The sequence below is a fragment of the Colobus angolensis genome, unplaced genomic scaffold (assembly GCF_000951035.1).
Source record: "Colobus angolensis palliatus isolate OR3802 unplaced genomic scaffold, Cang.pa_1.0 Scaffold470, whole genome shotgun sequence".
Taxonomy (NCBI): domain Eukaryota; kingdom Metazoa; phylum Chordata; class Mammalia; order Primates; family Cercopithecidae; genus Colobus; species Colobus angolensis.
The window spans coordinates 1,490,090-1,511,007 of NW_012118155.1; the positions used below are offsets into that span (position 1 = coordinate 1,490,090).

Here is a 20,918-nt window from a genome sequence, read left to right on the forward strand (position 1 = left end):
ACAATATCTTAAATTCATTAGAGTATAGTTGGAATAAAATGTTATTATTTTTGCAAGAAGCTGTTTATGGGTTTATCTGATTGATTTATGTAGAGCCAGGAAAAAGTTGTTTTGACCAATAAATTTGGCATTTGAAATGAGCAAGTTAAGAATAGACATTAAGTGATCACCTTAAGTGCAATAAAATTTCAGTGCACTATACATTCTGTGCTTTATTTCTATTGGTGAGAATACTGCCGGGCACGGTGGCTCACGCCTGTAATCCCAGCTCTCAGGGAGGCAGAGGCGGGAGGATAGCTTTAGCCCAGGAGTTCGAGACCTGCCTGGGTAATACAGCGAGACCCCGTTCTCCACAAAAAGGAAAAAAAAAAAAAAGAGAGAATACCAGTAATATATAAATATGGTATAAGAGGAAAGAATAAGAGATTACAATAATAACTCCTAAGAAAGCAAATCAGTTGAAGGACATAGGCTGAGGTTGTGATGTGAACAAAAAGATAATAGCAAGGATAGATAAATAACTAGACAAAAATGTCAGGGACCTAAGTATTTATATGGCAAACAAGGATACTCAGTACATCTAGAGCCAGACTTTTTCCAGTGTCTAATCCTCGTTGTGTATTAAATACTTTGTGAACTAAAATATGTTTTATGACACTGTGTTAACTGAAACATAATTATGTAATGGAAGCCATTAGGGCCTGTGTCTTGGCAGGAATGAAACTAAAACCAAGGTCCTTCTAGTATTTTTGGTAGAAGATTATTGGCTAGTGCCTATTTTCACAGCACATACTACTAAAATTAGAAGGACGACAAGACGAGCAGTGCCCCTCCCTGTGCAAAATTGATACACACATTCAAGAAGTGCTCCATATTTTTAATCTGGATTCACGTACCAGCAGGCTGTTTTCCTGCTGCAAAGCAAATTGATGGAGTCCATTTACACCTCCTCCTTAGCCCGTCAATATTGGCAGTATCACCACCACAATCACAGCAGCACAGTCCAGACTGTGTCATTTGATTTTGAAAATATTGTCCTTGCAACAGCCAGTTAGGACAGTGATATATTAATATCTGCTTTGCTTATTATTTGTGCCTGGGAGTATGTAATCATAGTCACAGACACCATAGCTACAATTTTATGACACTTGGTCTCAGGAAATAGAGAACTCTACAGAAGACAGTAGACCATGATGAAGCTTTATCATTAGTCCCTGATTCTCTCCCCTCCAGATCACTTTGGCCTTCTGACAGACAGTACAGATAAATCTGTTAAGTTTGGAATGTTGAATTGGTCAAAAATGAAAATAATAGTCCAGAGCAAAAAGACCTTCTGTGAAACATATGTGGATGCAATTAGGTGAATATATTGTATCTGCTGGTGTCCCCAAAGTTGATAGCTCTATTTATTGGGCCAGCCTAGACTGAAAATCTTCTGTTTAGGCATTTTGGTGGGGATTCTTTCACCTCTGTGGATACCGACTGTTATGTTTAAGGAAGATAGAACAATTGGTTCTACCAAGAAACTGTAGCTAACCCAAGTTTCACTTTATGATGGCAGCACTGTAAAAGTTTGGTATGAAAGACTCATCTCTTCTTCATTCTCAAGACAATAGGGCTAATCAGTGAGATGCAGGCAAGTTTTAATTTATCTAAATACTAAAGAGTATCACTTTCTGGGATAGTACTTGAATACAAGTCCCTATGGTGACTAAATTATGTCCTCACCCCATGATATAAGGAAATAAGATAGCCATTGATTTTTGATGAAGAAACACTGGGGGAACAGTGTGTGGCAACTGTTTTCCACTCTCACCCATAGTAGTGGAAAGACTTGAAAGAAAGCTGTTGTATTCAGAGCCACAGAAAGGCTTATTAAGTCATTGAGCTATACTAGAAAGAAACATAAAAACAAAAGAGGAGAAGCCATTTGATAAACTTCAGGGGGAGAAGTTCTAATCCCTGATAACTTACAGAAACATCTTGCCTTCAGCTTCTTACAGATCTTTAAAAGAATCAGGTCAAGTGATTTGAAAGACATATTGCTCATGTTATCTTTTTCTAGATTGTATAGAAATAAACCATTTTTCCTCTGCTCTCACACTACAACAATCAACACAGGAGACTTCTGTGACCGCTGGTCACCAAGAAGTATATGGGGATTTCTCCCCACCAACAACCAGTCAGTTGATTCTGCAGCAGATTCTTCAATAGACAGCAGTTGAGTATCCTGTAATTCAATTCAGTTCTGATACTATCTGCCTGGAGATAGCGTCCAGATCCCATAGGTTGAGGGCTCAGTCACAAGACTGCCATCCATTTAGACAGTCATAAGCCTCGGGTTTTACTTGTGCTTCTGACTGACTAGCTATAAATCAGGGTTCCCATGACCCCCTCCTTGGGTTTGATTAATTTGCTAGAGCAGCTCATAGAACTCAGGGAAATACATTCTTCGGTTTATTATAAAGAATATTACAAAGGATACAGATGAAGAAGATGCATAGGGCAGGGCTTGTGGGAAGGGGTGTGGAGCTTCCGTGCCCTCTGTGGGCACGCCACCTTCCAGGAACCTCCACTTGTTCAGCTATCCAGAAAGTCCTCGAACTCAGTCCTTTTTGGATTTTTATGGAAACTTCATTAAGTAGCATGACTGATTAAATAATTGGCCATTGGTGATCAGCTTAACCTTCAGCCCCTCTCTCCTCTGAGGAGGTGGTGAGGGGGGGAGGGATGGAGGTAGGGGTGGGACTAAAAGCCCCAATTCTTTAATCTTGCCTTGGTTTTTCTGGTAACCAACGTTCATCCTGAAGCAACCTAGGGGCTGCCAGCCACCAGTCAACTTATTAGCATACAGAAAGACACTTAACACTTTGGAGATTCCAAGGAATTTAGGAGTTGTGTGCCAGGAGAGAGGACAGATACCAAATATATATTTCACAATATGACATAGATGTTCTTAATTTAATTAAGATGTTAATCTAGATATTCTTAAACTCTTAATGAACTCAACAAGCTGGGCCCTGGATAATGTACACTTTTGTTTCTTTTTCTTTAGATCACAAGCAGCCAGGAAACAGCTATTTTATGTCAGCCAAGTCCGAAATGGTGTTAGCTTCATTATGGCAACAAAGAGTGAAGTTACTTTTGGTGAAGCCCTGGGCTTTTGGAAGAAAAAGGGAGGAGAGGTGGTTTTAACATTGACTTTAAGTTGAAAAGTAGAGCCCTTTTATAGTTTTTTTTAAAAATGAATCCATCAATCAAGAATGGAACAGTGTGTGGTTAGCATCATCTTTGAAGTTCCAAGTCATAGAGGGATTTTCTTCCTGAAGTATGTGGAATGTGAGTCATTTGTAAAGGGGAATTACAAAGAAAAATGAGCCCTATTTTTTTAGTTATCAGCAATATAGGTTTGGTTATAAACTTGTTGTAAAAGGTTGAACCATCAGGACCTTTTCTCTTTGAATTCCACAGGAGCTGAAATGTTTGCTTAGCAGGAAATTGCAGTAACATTTCAAGAATCCTTCCATATTTTGCATTTCCTTTAATATTAGACCACAATTCCTTGCTAGGTTGATCTCTTCATTGATCTCATTGGTTAAATTTTCATTGAGGCAATCAGGTGTATAGACTTCTATTTTCACTGTCTTCAGTATATACAGTTGGTCCTGAAATGGAAATACAGCTGCCAAACTTAAATACCTTAGGATTGTTTCTCTCTTTATGTAAAAGATGCTACTTTATAGTCATTTTGTAAGGGAAGTGGTTTTTTTTTTTCGAATTTAAAAAATTACCTTCTATATGATACCAAATTTCTTTTAAGTGTTGCTTCAGTGAACCAAATAGTGTTTTACTAAGTGTAGGAGTTCTAACTAGATAATATCTACCATCTCTTTACAAAAAGTCTAAAACAGTAAAGTTCTGTGTCTTTCCCTTTATGGACACATGCATTTAGATAACATTGATCCAGTAGATAAGAGAGAGGGATCCTTTATTGAATTTCTGTGTTCCAAGCACTATGCTGAGGACTTTGCGTATACTATCTCATTAAATTCTTTGTTTATTTTTCTTCGGGATGGAGCCTTGCTCTGTCGCCTAGGGTGGAGTGCAGTGGCGCGATCTCGGCTCACTGCAACCTCCATCTCCCGGGTTCAAGCGATCCTCCTGCCTCAGCCTCCGGAGTAGCTGGGACTACAGGCACCCACCACCACACCCAGCTAATTTTTTGTAATTTTAGTAGAGACAGGGTTTCACCATGTTGGCCAGGATGGTCTCGATCTCCTGACCTTGTGATCTGCCCACCTTGGCCTCCCAAAGTGCTGGGTTTATAGGCATGAGCCACCATGCCCGACCCTCATTTAATTATTATAACATTACTATGTGATAGCTGTTTTTATTCACCTTTTGCAAATAAGGAAACTACCTTCAAATGAGCCTACAAGGAAGACTTAAGAATTGGAGAGTTCTCTCTAGGTTCAGTGGAATTGAGGATGATGGTGTACTGATCTCAACTAAAATGAAACTACTGGTTGGACCATTTCTGCTTAGGACTAGATTGTGTTAATATACATTGTTCTCTTTGCTACTGTATATTAAATAATACCATAGCTGAAAAAAAATCTGGAGATTTCCAGAATGTTTCCAGGTTCCTTGGTTATTCATTTGCTACAGGTGTTGCTAAAGATGTGTACAAGCTCAAGTCACCAGTTAGGCTCTCTTTGTGGTTTGATTAGCTTTTGTCCTTTTCTTTGGCCAGGAGACACCCCTAAGTCTGTCCACCTGTCTTACCAGTGCATGCCATTGGTCACAAGGTGGGCTGGTTAATAAAAAGGAATAAAAGAATTGGAGACCAAGTATTGTACTACTAGAAAACCAAAGGCAAATGTTAATATATTTTTTTCCATTTGGAATAGTAGTCATTCTTTTCGTTCTGTATTTTGAAATCATCATTTACCAAATACAGTCTTCTTGATGTGAAAATGTAAACAGAATTTTCAGTGTTACTTGATTTGGGGTAATTGGAACTGAGGATGACGGTTTACTTCTGACTACCTGCTGCTGCTTTTATGTGAAACTGTGATAATCTGCCTTGACTCCCTTCTTCCCAGGAAAGAAAGAAATAAAATAATTAAATAAGAAAAGAAATATTTAGTAGAAAACTCTTTATCACTGTGGAATCATTTGTATCCTATTAAATGGTATAATATGAAATATATATCATTTTCCACATTAAGTACATTTACCTTTTCTCATAATCGTATCTTCCCTTCACCTTTGTTAATGTTTAGCTTTAATTTTAAGCTTATATTTTATTCTGAGCTTATATTTTAAGAAACTTTAATTTGTCCTTTTGCACACTAAAATTTGAATTTTTAAAATTTAAGTATGCTGGGCACAGTGGCTCACACCTGTAATCCCAGCACTTTGGGAGAACGAGATAGGCGGATCACTTGAGGTCAGGAGTTCGAGACCAGCCTGGCCAACATGGCAAAACCCTGTCTCTACTAAAAATACAAAAAATGTAGCTGGGCATGGGCACACACTTGTAGTCCCAGCTACTCGGGAGGCTAAGGCAGGAGAATTGCTCTAACCCAGTAAACAGGTTGCAGTGAGCTGAGATCATGCCACTGCACTCCAGCCTGGGTGACAGAGCAAGACTCCATCTCAAAAAAAAAAAACAAAAAGGAAAAATAAAAAAATAAAAATCAAATTGAGAAAAGTAGTGACTACACGTTTCAGTATCTGGTATGGTTTCTTTTTATAAAATACGAAATTTAAAATTCATGCTTTAATAATCTAAGATCCAAGTGTTAATCTATACTTCATTAATGGTTCTTTACCATTTGATTTTGCTATTCAAACTGGATTCTTTTAACCCACCTTGGTCACATTTACTGATAACCCACCTTGGTCACATTTACTGATAATCAGAAGTCTACGTTGCTATAAATATTACTCACCTAAGCCTTAATTATTTGTCATTAAAAAAAAATGTGTCAGCACAGATCCTCTCTAAACCCGTTCATGGGCCTCGTATTAGGAAACCCTTGTCTTATATAATTCATTAAGTCTCTGAAATGTATTTTTATAACATGTTTCTTAGCACTGTAAATATGAATTTAATAGTGAAAATGAATTGCAGTTCCTCACTAAAGGAATTTAAATTTTTTGCATACTAGTGATGAGAACTTGATTTTCCACCCTGAAGTTGTAAAGGTCTTTTGGTCTCTCTAAAAGTGTGAGTTAAATCTGTTTTCTCATGGCCAGCTTTTAAAGGTCGGTGAAGGACAGCACTTTGAAAGAAATGGATAATATGCATCCTTCCAGAGCTAGTATATATTACAGCTGTCCCTTTGGACTCACTCCAGAAACAGCTCAGTGACTCTTAGAGGAAGAGAATTTTAGAGGCCCTAACTGGGGTCCAGAAAATTGTACTGAAGGATACTTGCTTCCCATGCATCTCCACTATAGTGAAATTTGTTTAAAATTATGCTTCTTATCCCTCAAATCCAAATTTGAGTCTCTGAGTGCTTTTGATTTTTGAACCATCCATTTCTTACTATTTCTATTGCTATCTCTCTTTGTTTAGGCCCTTGTTACATTTTCACTGGAGTAATTTCAACAATTTAGTTTTTCTACCTGCTCTTCTATGCTCTAGGATTATAGTGACCCCCCCCACAACCCCCCCCGCATAAAAGACCCTATCCTGAAAAAATTCGTAGCCTAATAGGAGGTCAAACATAACTATAGATAATTTTAATGAGTATATTGAGGTACAGTTACAGAAATACATATAAAAGGCTGTGGTAACATTTAAAAAGGGAGTAACTGACTCTAGAAATATTTAAAGTAAGTTTCAACTGCAGTAATAAGACCATCAAATTATTAACCCAGATTTGAATCATGTTTCTGTAGCAAATGAAGAGGGAAGTTTTGTTCTTTTCCAAATCAGACTAAAGATTCATTTGGTAATTTAAAAATCAGAAAAGCTTTTTTTTTTTTTTTCCTCCTAGTTAATGAGTTGTAGGGGGGTGAAGGAACCATCTCTCTCTCTCCTCTGGAGGCTCAATATTTGGGTCTGAGAAATAAACTTGACAGTAGACAGATTAACAGGAGAAAAGGCATGTAAATGTATCGTATGCATATGCATAGGGGTCCTACAAAGTATGAGACTCAGATAAGGGCCAGAGGGCTGAAGCTTAAATAGTACTTTTAGCTACAGAAACAAGTAAGGCTTAAGGCTCCTGGAGGGTGAGGGGAAGAACTGCACTGTGAACAAAAATTGTCTTGCTGTGTGGATCAAGTCTCTCAGGTAGTAGCCCTCAGAAGACTAGGTGAAAAGTCTGTATGGGCCTGGTGTCTTGGGTGTGCAGACCTCTAGTCCCCTCTTCTGTGATAGGAGTTAATGTAGATTCCAGAAGATGGGGTTCACAATTACATTCCTTCTGGAGAAACTTCCCTCTTGATAAGGGAAACTTCAGAGAAAGCCCTTTCTTCACTTTAGGAAGAGAAGAGGATGGAGAGACAGAGGTACAGGGGAATGTCAGACCTTGGTTCTGTTGCTACTTTTTTAGTTCAAAGAAGTCATCATGTCAAAGCATCATACTTTGGGGTGTAGTTTCCTGACCCCTAACATGAGCAAATAAAGAGATGTAACTGAGTTAGCCACAAAACTATTTTTTTCTTGTTGGCTCTATCTAAGAATGAGAGTGGAAAACGTTTTGTCAACATACATCTAAAAGTATGGGTAAAACTTGTTTTACAAACTGTTGGTCATTCAGCAAACATTTAAACAGCTTCTATATTTGTGGAACATAAATAACTAGAAAATACAAGCTGCTTATTTTAGCAAATTGTGGCTGTTTGCATTGATCGGGCTGCCACTTGTGCCATTGTGCTGAGGTATGCTTCAAAATAACTTTTTCTTATTTTTAATGACTTTTTAATGCAGATACGATATCGATGTTTTAAAAATATAAGTATTTGGTGGGTTTTTTTGTTTTGTTTTGTTTTGAGATGGAGTTTCGCTCTTGTTGCCCAGGCTAGAGTGCAATGGCACAGTCTCGGCTCACTGCAACCTCCGCCTCCCAGGTTCAAACAATTCTCCTGCCTCAGCCTCCCAAGTAGCTGGGATTACAGGCACCCACCACCGTGTCCAGCTAATTTTTGTATTTTTAGTAGAGACAGGGTTTCACCATGTTGGCCAGGCTGGTCTCAAACTCTTGACCTCAGGTGATCCACCCCCCTCGGCCTCCCAAAGTGCTGGGATTACAGGCATGAGCCACCATGCCCAGCCTAAAAACATAAGTATTTTAAACATAATACACTTTTGAAATTGAAACCTGAACTGAAATATATAAAATACACTTTTTGCATATTTTAAAGTAATTAAGCCAGAAAACATCTTAGGCTCTATTTATAGACTGGAAATCCATTGTCAAGTAATAGTTTTCTGTACTTTGCCTTGGAAATACTGACTCCAGAGTATTGTACAAGATTTTCATTGCCACATTTTGAGATGGATATTAGCAAAAGGGCATATCCAGTAATGGCAAAAATGAGATGGTAAACTATCTTGCCTGAATTATGGTTGAAGGAATTGGCAAAAAAAGACCCAGGGGAAAGTCTAATAGCTTTCAAGTATGTGATGAGATAGAGAAAGCAGAACTGAGGGAATGAACAAGGTAATTTCGGAGGAACAATGTTTAGGGATAACTTCAGAATTACTCCACAAAAAGTTTCCTATCAGGTAGTAAGCTCCTAGCAATGAAAGTACCCACTTAAATCACTTCTGAGATACTTTGCTATTTCAAGATTTTAACTTAATGGCTTGAAGAACTTAGGTTGACACTGAAGGACTGTGGTTTGCAGAGGCAGGGCTTGGGATAACTTAGCCACTGGGCACTTATCCAGTTGATACCAGGTAATTCTTATACATTACAGGGATCAGCAAAGTTTTTTTCTGCAAAATGCCAGATAGTAATATTTTAGGCTTTGCAGGCCATATGGTCTCTATAGCATCTGCTCAACTCTGTTGTTGCAGTGGGAAAGTATTATTGACATTATGTAAACACAGTTTGTTACCTGTGTTCCAATAAAACTTTATTTACAAAAGCAAGTGGTGAGTTGGATTTGGCCTGTGGGTCTTACTTTGACCACCCTTGCCTTAAATAATGAAATCTAGAAATAGAATTCTAATGTAAATAGAGAAAGGCTTTCAATTTAGGGATTGAAAATCAAGCTGTCAAGATGTCATTGTCTTCTTGGTCTGAAAGAGTATGCATCAAGTGTTCAAAATAATGAATTGCCCAATGAATTAAGAAACTTTCCAGTATAAAAGTCAAATGACAATGGAGAATCTGATACTGTTTTTTACTCTTTATTTCTGCTACTTACGTTGTTCTTAAAGGTATCGTTACTTCTGCTGGGTAGTACTGTCTACCCAAGTGGACTGCTGATGCACACCCAGTCCATACCAACAAGTTAACACAGGTTCAGGCTTTCTGAAGATGTTTAAGTACTTCCTTCCTAAGCACAGTAACTTTTAACAGTAATTTTAACACCAGAAGAAAGAAGTAAACAAAAATCTCTGATGATCGAGGCATCCGTTGTCACATATTTTGTGCTCTTAAGGTCATACAGCAGAGGCTCTTGTATTATCTTTGGTCTGTTGGCCTTTAGTTTATACTTTGTAAAATGGTGGTCACATGTCAATGCTGACTAGAAGAAGGAGATGCTACTATAATCGGGCAGGTTGGCCTTCGCTCAGAAGTGACCATTGACTGATAGAAAACAAAGAAATGGGAGGCATTCAGCAACCTGGGGTTGTTGATTTTAGGACCAGAAATGTACCCCCAACTCTCCACCAAATTTCTCAATACTCCTGAAGAGCTTTGCTGTTTGTGTTTTAGTATAGCCCAGTAATTGGTGCTTATGATGACTGTAATTCATCAAAAAGGTAAATTGTGAATGGTGCACATGCACACACTTCTAAGAAAATAGGACTGCTCTATTTTGAACAGTCTTCAAACTGAAATAACGTATTTCGATATATAGAAAATTAGGATAAGCAAAACCAATTTATTTACTCTTAAGACTTCCAGATAGTAGTGATTTGTCAATATGCATATGAATCTTTAGTCCTGGCATTCTGAACTCAAAACCTCAATAGACTGGTTTCTTGACCTTTAAAGTGTTTTGTTTTTAGTAAATACGTTTTTAATTCTGTGACCTTAAATTTACCTCCAAACTACATTAGGATTGCATAATTTTATAGTGATTTATCCCCCTCTATTGCTTTAAATTTAATAATTCCATCTTCTTTATCAGTATTTAATTTTTTCTGTAGTCTAAAGGCCCTTTTATTTAAAATGTTATATATTCTGATTTCTTAATTTTAGGGATTTTTCTCTAGACAATTGAGAATATGTAATTTTTACACTTTAATGTTCATTTGATTATAACCTACACTTGAAAAGCAGTTTTTAAAGAACTCTGAGAGAATTTAAAAATCATTTTAAAAGCATCATGTCATTTTTAGCTCAAAATACTTGAGACTTTTTTTTTTTTTTGGAGACAGGGTCTCGTTCTTGCCCAGGCTGGAATGCAGTGGCGCCATCATGGTTTGCTGCAGCCTTGACCTCCCAGGCTTCAGATCTTCCCACCTCAGCCTCCAGAGTACCTGGGACCATAGGCATCTACCACCACACCTGGCTAATTTGTTTGTTTTTTTTTTTTTGTAGAGATGGGGTCTTGAGCCCAGGCTGCTCTGGAACTCCTCAGTTCAAGCGATCCTACTGCCTCAGCCTCCCAAAGTGCTGGGATTACAGGTGTGAGCCACAGCCCCCAGCCCAGAGTCTTCTTTTTACTAACAGTGTACAATGTAAAATTCAAACTCTAACATGTTTTTACATCTGGCCCCTACCTACCTTTCACCTCTCCTTCTTTGTCACATACTCCACCTGTTCATGCACTTTAGACTCAAGTAATAAAAAACAGCTTGTATTGCTAGGAACAGGCTGCATTCTTTCATGGTCTGACTTTATACACACTCTCTTGTGGCAATCTAGAGCACCCTTCTATAGGCTCTCTTACGTTCAGGCCATACCCTCTCTGTGAAATTTTTGATCTATAATATTCTACTGAAACTTTACCTCTCTGAAGTCTTCCCTAATCTCCTCAGGCTTTTCCATTGTTCGTATTCTATCTTGTAACAATTATCACATTGTTAAAGTCATTCCCCAGTAAACTATGAGGCCCTTAACTGCAGAAGGGAAAGCATCTTTTTAACCTTTGTTTTTGTACCATACTTAGCCTTGAGACTGACATTAAGCAGGTACTTCTCAACAAAAACAGGGTAGAGAGAGATAACAAGGGATTCCCGACACCTAAGCTGTAGATAGCTATAACATTTCAATAGGAATCTTGGGAATCTGGGGAACTGGAAGCAGCTGGGAAAGCACCGGCATCTGAGCCACTCGGTACTCTTCCAGGCTTGTGTGTGAGCCTTGCTACCTTCAGGTATTAGCACTTGAAACATAACTTCTTTATGAAGCTCCTTATTTACTTGCCTTCTTGGTTAAAAAAAAAAAAACAAAAACCGAAAACCTTTTCTTACCCCATCTGGTGCCAGCAGTGTATAATTCCTAATAAGCTTGAAAAGGTAATGTTGGTAATACTTTACAAGTTTATTGCTAATGTTTAACATTTATTAAGTGCTTACTGTGTGCTGATCTCTGTGCCTCTGTATTTTTCATATATCACCTCATCTATCTTCACAACAATTCAATGAAGTAGATGCCATTATTACCCCAATTTAACAAAAATGAGATTCAGTGAGATGAACTAAACTACCCAAGGCCATACAACTAGTGACTAAGGGGGCCAAAATTTGAATCTAGTGTAGATTCAAATTAGAGCTCATTCTCTTATTCACTACTGGTGAATATTGCCTGGCCATAACTAAAACCCAGATAACAGCATAGTTATAGTATGGGCTTTAAAATAATCTAGACCTGGATTCAAAATCCATGTATTGGAGGCAAGTGACTTCACTTCTGATCTTCAGTTTTCTCATATGTAAAATGATAATATCTTCCCCAATAGAGTTACTGCCCACTCAAGTACATGGTACATACTCAAAAAATAAATGTTAGTTCCATTTGCCACTTCTACACTTTATGTGAACCCGGGGGTAATGGTTTGTACAGAATAAGGCCTGGCATGAGAAGACAAATAACCGTCTGACAAATAAAAAGACTGTCATTCTGTCTACCAGAATGTCAACCCGTGCCTGCCTTCCAGGATCAACAAGTGTTTTATTACCATAATCACGTTTATTCTCTTAATGAAAAGGGTGTGTCTTGAGTATTTAATAGTTAATTACCCATAAATATACTACTGTAGACTAAGGAATAAAACCAGTGATCTGTCTACTAACTAGGCTTCTTTCTTAGTAATACTTAGGAAACATATGAGGGTTCCCTGTGGGCTGTTGTTTATTATATAAAATAGTTGCTCCAGTAGTTCCATAATAGAGACCTGTCAGTGCCATTCAGCAGAGAAAAATCATAAACACAGCTGCTGTTTTTGTGTGGCTTGTGGTTTTGGTTTTGTTTTCATTTGAACTTTTTTATGCAGGCATGTCATTTAAAAGTAGTCATTTGGCATTTTCCCTTGCATTCTTCAAATTTTTTGTAGATTTAAAAAAATTTAAGTCACTTCTATAATTGTTCATACAGATTGATCCATCTGGTCTTTTTACCAGCCAATGAAATTTTTTACATGTAGGAAATAGGACAATTATTTTAAATATTATAAGTTCAGTGGATCTCTTTTATAAGTTTGAAGAAAAATAGTTTCAACTATCAAAAAATAATTTTCTTATATTCTTCATTGTTTCCAGTTAATTTCTGTATTTCTGTGGGTGGGAAAAAGGCTAAAAATTTCTGCTATTCCTACTCTTCACATCCTTTATATGTTAGAACTCTGAAGCATACCATAATTATTTGTTTGCAACCAAGAATTGGTACAGCATAAATGTATAATCAAATTAGACCCTCTCGCTCTCTTTAAGTCACCCTGGCTATGAGGTGGAGGTGGATTATAGGGGGCAGGCATAGATTCAGGGAGACCATTTAGGCCTTTGCAGTGGTCCAGAAAAGAAATAGTGATGACCAGCCCAAATACCACAAAGAGTGGTATTTGAAAGAATGTAGACAGAATAGAGAATTAATGAAGCTTGTTGATGGGTTAGATGTTGATTGGTGTGAGATGGAGAGAGGAGTAAGGGATGGCAGGTTTCCTCTCCTCTTTCTTGTGTTCGTTCAACTCTTATCTGTTTTGTTTTGTTTTGTTTTGTTTTGTTTTTTTGAGATAGAGTCTCACTCCGTCACCTAGACTGGAGTGCAGTGGAGTGATCTAGGTTCACTGCAACCTCTGCCTCCCAGGTTCAAGCGATTCTCCTGCCTCAGCCTCCTGAGTAGCTGGGATTACAGGCATGTGCCGCCACATGCAGCTAATTTTTGTATTTTTAGTAGAGATGGGGTTTTACCATGTTGGTCAGGCTGGTCTCGAACTCCTGACCTCGTGATTCACCCGCCTCAGCCTCCCAAAGTGCTGAAATTAGAGGTGTGAGCCACTGCGCCTGGCCGCTTATCTTTAAAGGATTAAGTTTATGTTACCTACTATGGGAAACCTTCCCACCCCAAACCTGATGACTGTGTTATGTGCTTTTATAGAACCTGGCACTTCTCCAGGATAGCATTTATTCTGTATTGTAAGTTCTCCAGGATAGCATTTATTCTGTTTTGTAAGTGTGAATGTAATTGCCCCACACACAGCATACACATAATTTTCATATTCTTTGCTTTGTCTTGTGAAGGCAAGGGCCATGTCTATCTTATTCATCATTTGATTCCCACACCCAACATAGTCCTGGGGATAGCACCAATCCACTTTTAGTGCATAAGCAAACAGTGTCATTTATAGCTGTTACCTACAATTCCTGATAGACTAATCAAATATAGTAGATTATCTAGGCCTTTTTGATTCATTTCTGTAGCTTAACTTTCTTTTTTTTCTTACTTGGTATCTCTCACTTTGCCTTTTGATATACTCTTACAGTTTCACTCACTGAATAAAAGAAAATATAAACAGCAAGAAGTAAACTTGTGTTTTATGGATTTTGATAATATCTTCTAAAAGACCCCCAAGCTTGTTTATGTCTTAAAAAATTAAAGGCCTTTAACTCATAATTAATACTTAATAGTTTTTAAAATATTACAAACTGATTGGAACATGGCACTGACAAAGAGAGTCATGGATCTTATTTATGTGTAGATTCATTTCAATCAGAAGTGTTAGGACTGGGTTATTTGAGAAAGTAGATAGATCATTACAAATTCATCCTCATACTTCAAGGAAAAATCATTGATGACATTTTCTAATATTGTGAATATACACCTAAATCATACTTTAAGAACAGAATGTCTAAGATATCACCTAGGTAAGAATCAACACAAAAAGAAAAAGGAAAATTACAGAGATTGATTTAAGAAAGAAAAGACTAAGCCATAAAATTTCTCATTATTACATGAGGCAGAGAGTGAAATGAGGGCAGAGAGTGAAAAAGGAAAAGGATTTGACTTCTCTAGGCATGGTTTTACTTATTTTAAAATAAGAGCAGTGGACCCATGATCTAAAAGATTCTTTCTGGCCTAAATTCTGTTGGTCCATAAGATAGAAGAGAATAATAAAGGTGATATGCAACGGGAATTGTGGGTTGAATTGCAGCTTACTTTTCATTCTTCCCATAGCGTTATCTCTGGCTTGATGAAACCTGACTTAGAAAATCCACTCAAATATATATAATGTTTTCTTAAATGACTTTATTAAATTTAATTAAATACAAGTGGTTTTTCTAATCTCTGCTGAAATAAATTCTTTATAGCCTAATTTAGAGCAACAGTCTCGATTAAAATATTTAAGATGAATTATTACCTCTTAGCCTAATCACGTCAAACCATGGAAAATTAGTTTTTACATTTTAGCAATGTTATAAATGTATTCTGTAGTTGTATCTCTTTTAACTTACATTTTCCTTCTTTGATTTAGGTTTCTGCTTTGGGACAACCATACATCTAATTCCTTGAAGTAGTTTTATATGTAAAACCTGCAAAAAATCAGAACAATGCCTCCACGACCATCATCAGGTGAACTGTGGGGCATCCACTTAATGCCCCCAAGAATCCTAGTAGAATGTTTACTACCAAATGGAATGATAGTGACTTTAGAATGCCTCCGTGAGGCTACATTAATAACCATAAAGCATGAACTATTTAAAGAAGCAAGAAAATACCCCCTCCATCAACTTCTTCAAGATGAATCTTCTTACATTTTCGTAAGTGTTACCCAAGAAGCAGAAAGGGAAGAATTTTTTGATGAAACAAGACGACTTTGTGACCTTCGGCTTTTTCAACCCTTTTTAAAAGTAATTGAACCAGTAGGCAACCGTGAAGAAAAGATCCTCAATCGAGAAATTGGTATGATACAGTATCCTATTCTAAAATGCAAATAACTATGAAGCTTAACTGTTGTCTCTTACTAAAAAATTTCTGTCTAAACCAATACCTTCGTAATCTTAAATAGCTTTCTAAATAAAAATCATTATAAATCTAAAGTATGTTTTAGTATTGAACTATGGAACTATTTTTAACACCTTGATATTATTCCATAAGGTTTTATTTAAGAAATATCATTTGGGGGATGACTTACATTTGTTATATCTCAATTTTGTTATTCTTTTAAAAATGATTGATAGGAATGTTTGCTGCCTTTGCTCTAAATTGCTGAATATATTATTTTTTATGTATTAAAAATATTTGGGACTTTATCAACTCTTAATATATATGCATTCATCAAAATTTTTTTTCACCTAGAGGTACTTTTTTTACTCTATTGTGATCTTCCAAATCTACAGAGTTCCCTGTTTGTAAAAAAACATGTTCATACTATGTATGTAATAGAATGTTATATTCTTTATGTAATTTTATTAAAGGTTTTGCTATCGGCATGCCAGTGTGTGAATTTGATATGGTTAAAGATCCAGAAGTACAGGACTTCCGAAGAAATATTCTGAATGTTTGTAAAGAAGCTGTGGATCTTAGGGATCTCAATTCACCTCATAGTAGAGCAATGTATGTCTATCCTCCAAATGTAGAATCTTCACCAGAATTGCCAAAGCACATATATAATAAATTAGATAAAGGTAAGAAAATGACTAATCTACTCTAATTGTTACTATAGTGCGGTCTTCTGCCTGTGCCTAAATCTTTGTATAGTCTTTTTTGTTTTTTTTTTTTTCCAGCTAGATAGTAAGCTGCTTGAAGGCAGGGACTGCTTATACTGACAAGACATAGTTGAATGCTAAATACAAATTGTGTACAATCAATATTTATTGGTTGAATTTTTGTATGAATATGATACTGATTTCTTGGTAAATTGTCTATAAAGCGGAAGAAATATGAGTTTGAAATTTACTATTTTTTAGGATTCACAATTAGAGCTGATTATCTTTTCATAAATAAAAACAAGTAAAAATAGAAACATTTCATGAAATTTTGGGAAAACTTTCTACATTCTTACTGTTACATATCATAAATACACCAGAAAAAAATAAGTAATTTTCTTAAATATTAAATGCAGTAATTCTGATCATGAGTGATAATATATAGGTAGATTTTTGACATTTAATGTATCAGTTTCTAGAATTAAGTGAACAGGAAACTATATAAACTATATTGTTTTCGAAATACATGTCATTGTATCAGATAAATGTATTTTTCAGGGTAACAAAGTAAAATTATCAATTTGAGTTAACTCTCACGCACTATTAAATATCAAATCCTGTCAGTAGACTAAGTTAAGACATCTTATTACTATTTTATCCGTATTTTTCAAAGTAGTTTAATGCAACATAAGATCTTTCAAAAATCTATTCTAGCATATATTTTTAAGTGAAATGCTTTTTTCAATTTCACCAGCATTTCTTGTGAAAAATTTTCAACATATAGACAACTTGAAAGAAATTTACTGTGAACACCCAAGCCTCTCTACATAGTTTGTCCTCCCATTTTCTCCATCTTTCTTTTTTCTTTTTTTTGTCCTCTTGGCTTAGTTAATCTTAAAAGGAGAAAATTAGACAATCCATTTCCTCTCGCCTCTTAATTTTCTTACCTTTCCTCCCTCACATTTTCTGTCATTCTAATTTAACATCTTTAAGCCTCCATTGGTTCTTTGTTTACTTCCCATGGTTACCAGAAACTCTCACCTTAGGCACTGTCGAACCTTTGATACCATCATGAATCACTGTTCATAGGGGGCGGTACCCATGCAGTAATGTCATATAGTTTAGAATGGAAATTAGTTTGGTCTCAGATACTTGTGACCCACTTGTCACAGTTTTGTGTGCTTGTCATAAAACATGAGAGTTGGGAATGGTCTGGCAGCCCACTCAGATATGAACATTTTCTATTTCTACTGATATTTACCTAGTTTTAATTGGGCTGATTAAAAAGCATTTCTGATATGGATAAAGTAATGATAGTGCACACTTGTTGAAATTTTTCCCTTGAAAAATGAAAGAGATATGGTGATTGCATCTAATAATGTTTTCCTGTTATAGGGCAAATAATAGTGGTGATTTGGGTAATAGTTTCTCCAAATAATGACAAGCAGAAGTATACTCTGAAAATCAACCATGACTGTGTACCAGAACAAGTAATTGCTGAAGCAATCAGGAAAAAAACTCGAAGTATGTTGCTATCCTCTGAACAGCTGAAACTCTGTGTTTTAGAATATCAGGGCAAGTATATTTTAAAAGTGTGTGGATGTGATGAATACTTCCTAGAAAAATATCCTCTGAGTCAGTATAAGGTGAGTAACAAGTTTCAAAATATTAATTTTTATTTTAAAAAGTAATCACATTGAGGATGAGTATCTTTTTTTTTTTTTTTTTTTTTTTTGAGGCGGGGATGGAGTCTCACTCTGTCGCCCAGGCTGGAGTGCAGTGGCATGATCTTGGCTCACTGCAAGCTCTGCCTTCCAGGTTCACACCATTCTCCTGCCTCAGCCCCCCGAGTAGTTGGGACTACAGGCACGCACCACCACACCTGGTTAATTTTTTGTATTTTTAGTAGAGACAGGGTTTGCACCGTGTTATCTAGGATGGTCTTGATCTCCTGACCTCATGATGCACCCGCTTTGGCCTCCCAAAGTGCTGGGATTACAGGCATGAGTCACCGTGCCCAACCAAGTATCTGTATTTTTAGAATATACTTATTGATAAGTAATATTAGTAAATACCATTTGTAAGTTTATTCTTTTAATTCTGTGATTAATTCATTTGAGAGGCTGAAAATGTTGGCAGTTACTCTAGCTCCTAAATATAGCTATTTCATGAGTGTTGTTGTTGTTGTTGTTTGTTTGTTTTTTGAGACAGGGTCTCGCTTTGCCTCTCAGACTGGAATGCAGTGGTATGATCATGGCTCACTGCAGCATCAACCTCCCAGGCTCAAGCAATCCTCTCACCTCAGCCTCCTAAGTGGCTGGGACCACATGCATGTGCCACGATGCCCAGCTAATTTTTTTTTTTTTTTTTTAGAGACAAAGTCTCATTATATTGCCCAGGTTGGTCTTGAATTCTGGACGCAAACAGTCCTCCCACCTCGGCCTCCCACAGTGCTTGGATTATAGGCATGAGCCATTGTGCCCAGCCTATTTCGTGATTTTTATCCCCTCCAACCAATGGCCCTGGAATGGATTGAAAGAGACATTTCAAAAAATCCATGACCTACTGTTAAGATATACTATTGGTACTTTCCTACTCTCTTTTTCTATTTATTAAATAAATACCTATAAGAAGCAACTATTTTGTGCCAAGCATATGTCAAGTACTAATTTACAATACCAAATAAAACTTGGTCCTGACCTTCAGGTTGCTTATTGTCTAGTGGGGCTTATGGGTAGGAAAATAATGTGTATACAGTAACCTTTATATTAAGAATCTCTATCCTAACTACCATTTCAAAATTCAGACCAGTGTATTTAGTATTTTTTGTAAATATTTATCCATAATATTACTGGTCTCCACTATTTGTGTTTTTTTGTTTTAATTTTAGCAAAACTAACGTTTCTCAGTACGTTTGGACAAAAAAGCAAGTGAACAGCAGCCTTTGGGTGGGACATCAATATGACTTAATAGATTGAATGACAGAGGTGTCCTAAGTGATACTGCTTTTCTGTTACCAAATACAATGTTTTCATAATGAGTATCCCGTGATCCTTGTTTTTAATTCCTTTTTTGGCCTCCAGTTAAGGGTAGAACTATAGTTTCAAAAGTTGACCTTAATTTTTTTCTTTATGCAATTTATATTCAGAAGTGTTTGGTTGATCTTGTGCTTCAACCTAAATCCTAAATGTTAGTATTTTAAATGTTATAGCAACTACTAATAAATGTGGTCTATAATGTTTATCGCCTTTGCAGATTAATATGTACATTCTCATAATACTCTTACATGTTACTTTTAAAATGAAAAACCTTACAGGAAATGGCTCGCCCCCTTAATCTCTTACAGTATATAAGAAGCTGTATAATGCTTGGGAGGATGCCCAATTTGATGTTGATGGCTAAAGAAAGCCTTTATTCTCAACTGCCAATGGACTGTTTTACAATGCCATCTTATTCCAGACGCATTTCCACAGCTACACCATATATGAATGGAGAAACATCTACAAAATCCCTTTGGGTTATAAATAGTGCACTCAGAATAAAAATTCTTTGTGCAACCTATGTGAATGTAAATATTCGAGACATTGATAAGGTAAAGTCAAATGCTAATGCTTATTATTTTATAGAATTTATTTTATATAACCTTTTTCTTGAACTATGCAGTAATCTGTTGACCTGTAGTATGTTTTCAGATGGTTAGGAGAACACCCAAATCTCCGAATGTAAAAATATATCATGAATTTTACTTGAGCTTCCATCTACCTTAGCTATTATACAGCTCACAGTCCTTTGTTAATAATTCTAATATTCACAATTCTAGCTCTTAAAATCAAAAGTTCTATGAAATTCGTTTGGCAGAAAGACCGTAACCAACCTTAAGTGAGGGTTTTTATAATCTTTATTAACCCCACTTAGTATAAATATTCATGTATCTTATTAAAGAAATATTAATGTCTTTATGAGGTACTGCTTCATCAGCTAAGGAAGTAGTATTTAGTAAGTATGTTTACTAATTTAGCTTTCTAAAATATGGAAACTCTGAATTACATACCTGCCTTAAAGGGATTGTGGGCCTATATTTATGTTTTAGTAGTGTGATGTCTCCATTGTTATTAGTGGATGAAAGCAGCAACTAATTTTGGTGAAGACTCTACATCAGTATTAACTTATTATATATGTGAAGAAAAGAAGAACCAAGCTATATCTGAACAAAAATTCCGTGGTTTTATATTTGAGTCTATCTAGTGTGTGCATATGTGTATGTTGAGTGTATACATTAGTAAATACATACTTTTTTCTTTTAGATCTATGTTCGAACAGGTATCTACCATGGAGGAGAACCCTTATGTGACAATGTGAACACTCAAAGAGTACCTTGTTCCAATCCCAGGTGAGGAAGTATATAGACTTATATTACCAAAGGTTATATTAGTGTTTAGCAGTGTGATCAATAAAAGCAGTATATTTTTTTAGACCAGCCTGGGCAACAAAGCAAGACCCCATCTCTACAAAAACTTTTTCTTAAAAATTAGCTAGGCAGGCCAGGCACGGTGGCTCAAGCCTGTAATCCCAGCACTTTGGGAGGCCGAGACGGGTGGATCACGAGGTCAGGAGATTGAGACCATCCTGGCTA

At 36.4% G+C, this 20,918-nt stretch overlaps 1 protein-coding gene across 1 annotated transcript in view; it reads left to right on the forward strand.

Annotated features, from left to right (window-relative positions):
• Positions 1-20,918, forward strand: part of PIK3CA (phosphatidylinositol-4,5-bisphosphate 3-kinase, catalytic subunit alpha) — a 94,553-nt gene that overhangs the window by 39,499 nt on the left and 34,136 nt on the right. Inside the window, exons 2-6 of the mRNA XM_011958660.1 lie at positions 15,112-15,539; positions 16,055-16,264; positions 17,681-17,931; positions 19,632-19,877; positions 20,590-20,675. Of these exons, the coding sequence (XP_011814050.1) occupies positions 15,188-15,539; positions 16,055-16,264; positions 17,681-17,931; positions 19,632-19,877; positions 20,590-20,675 (1,145 nt within the window). The 5' untranslated portion in view covers positions 15,112-15,187. The remainder of the gene's footprint in view (positions 1-15,111; positions 15,540-16,054; positions 16,265-17,680; positions 17,932-19,631; positions 19,878-20,589; positions 20,676-20,918) is intronic.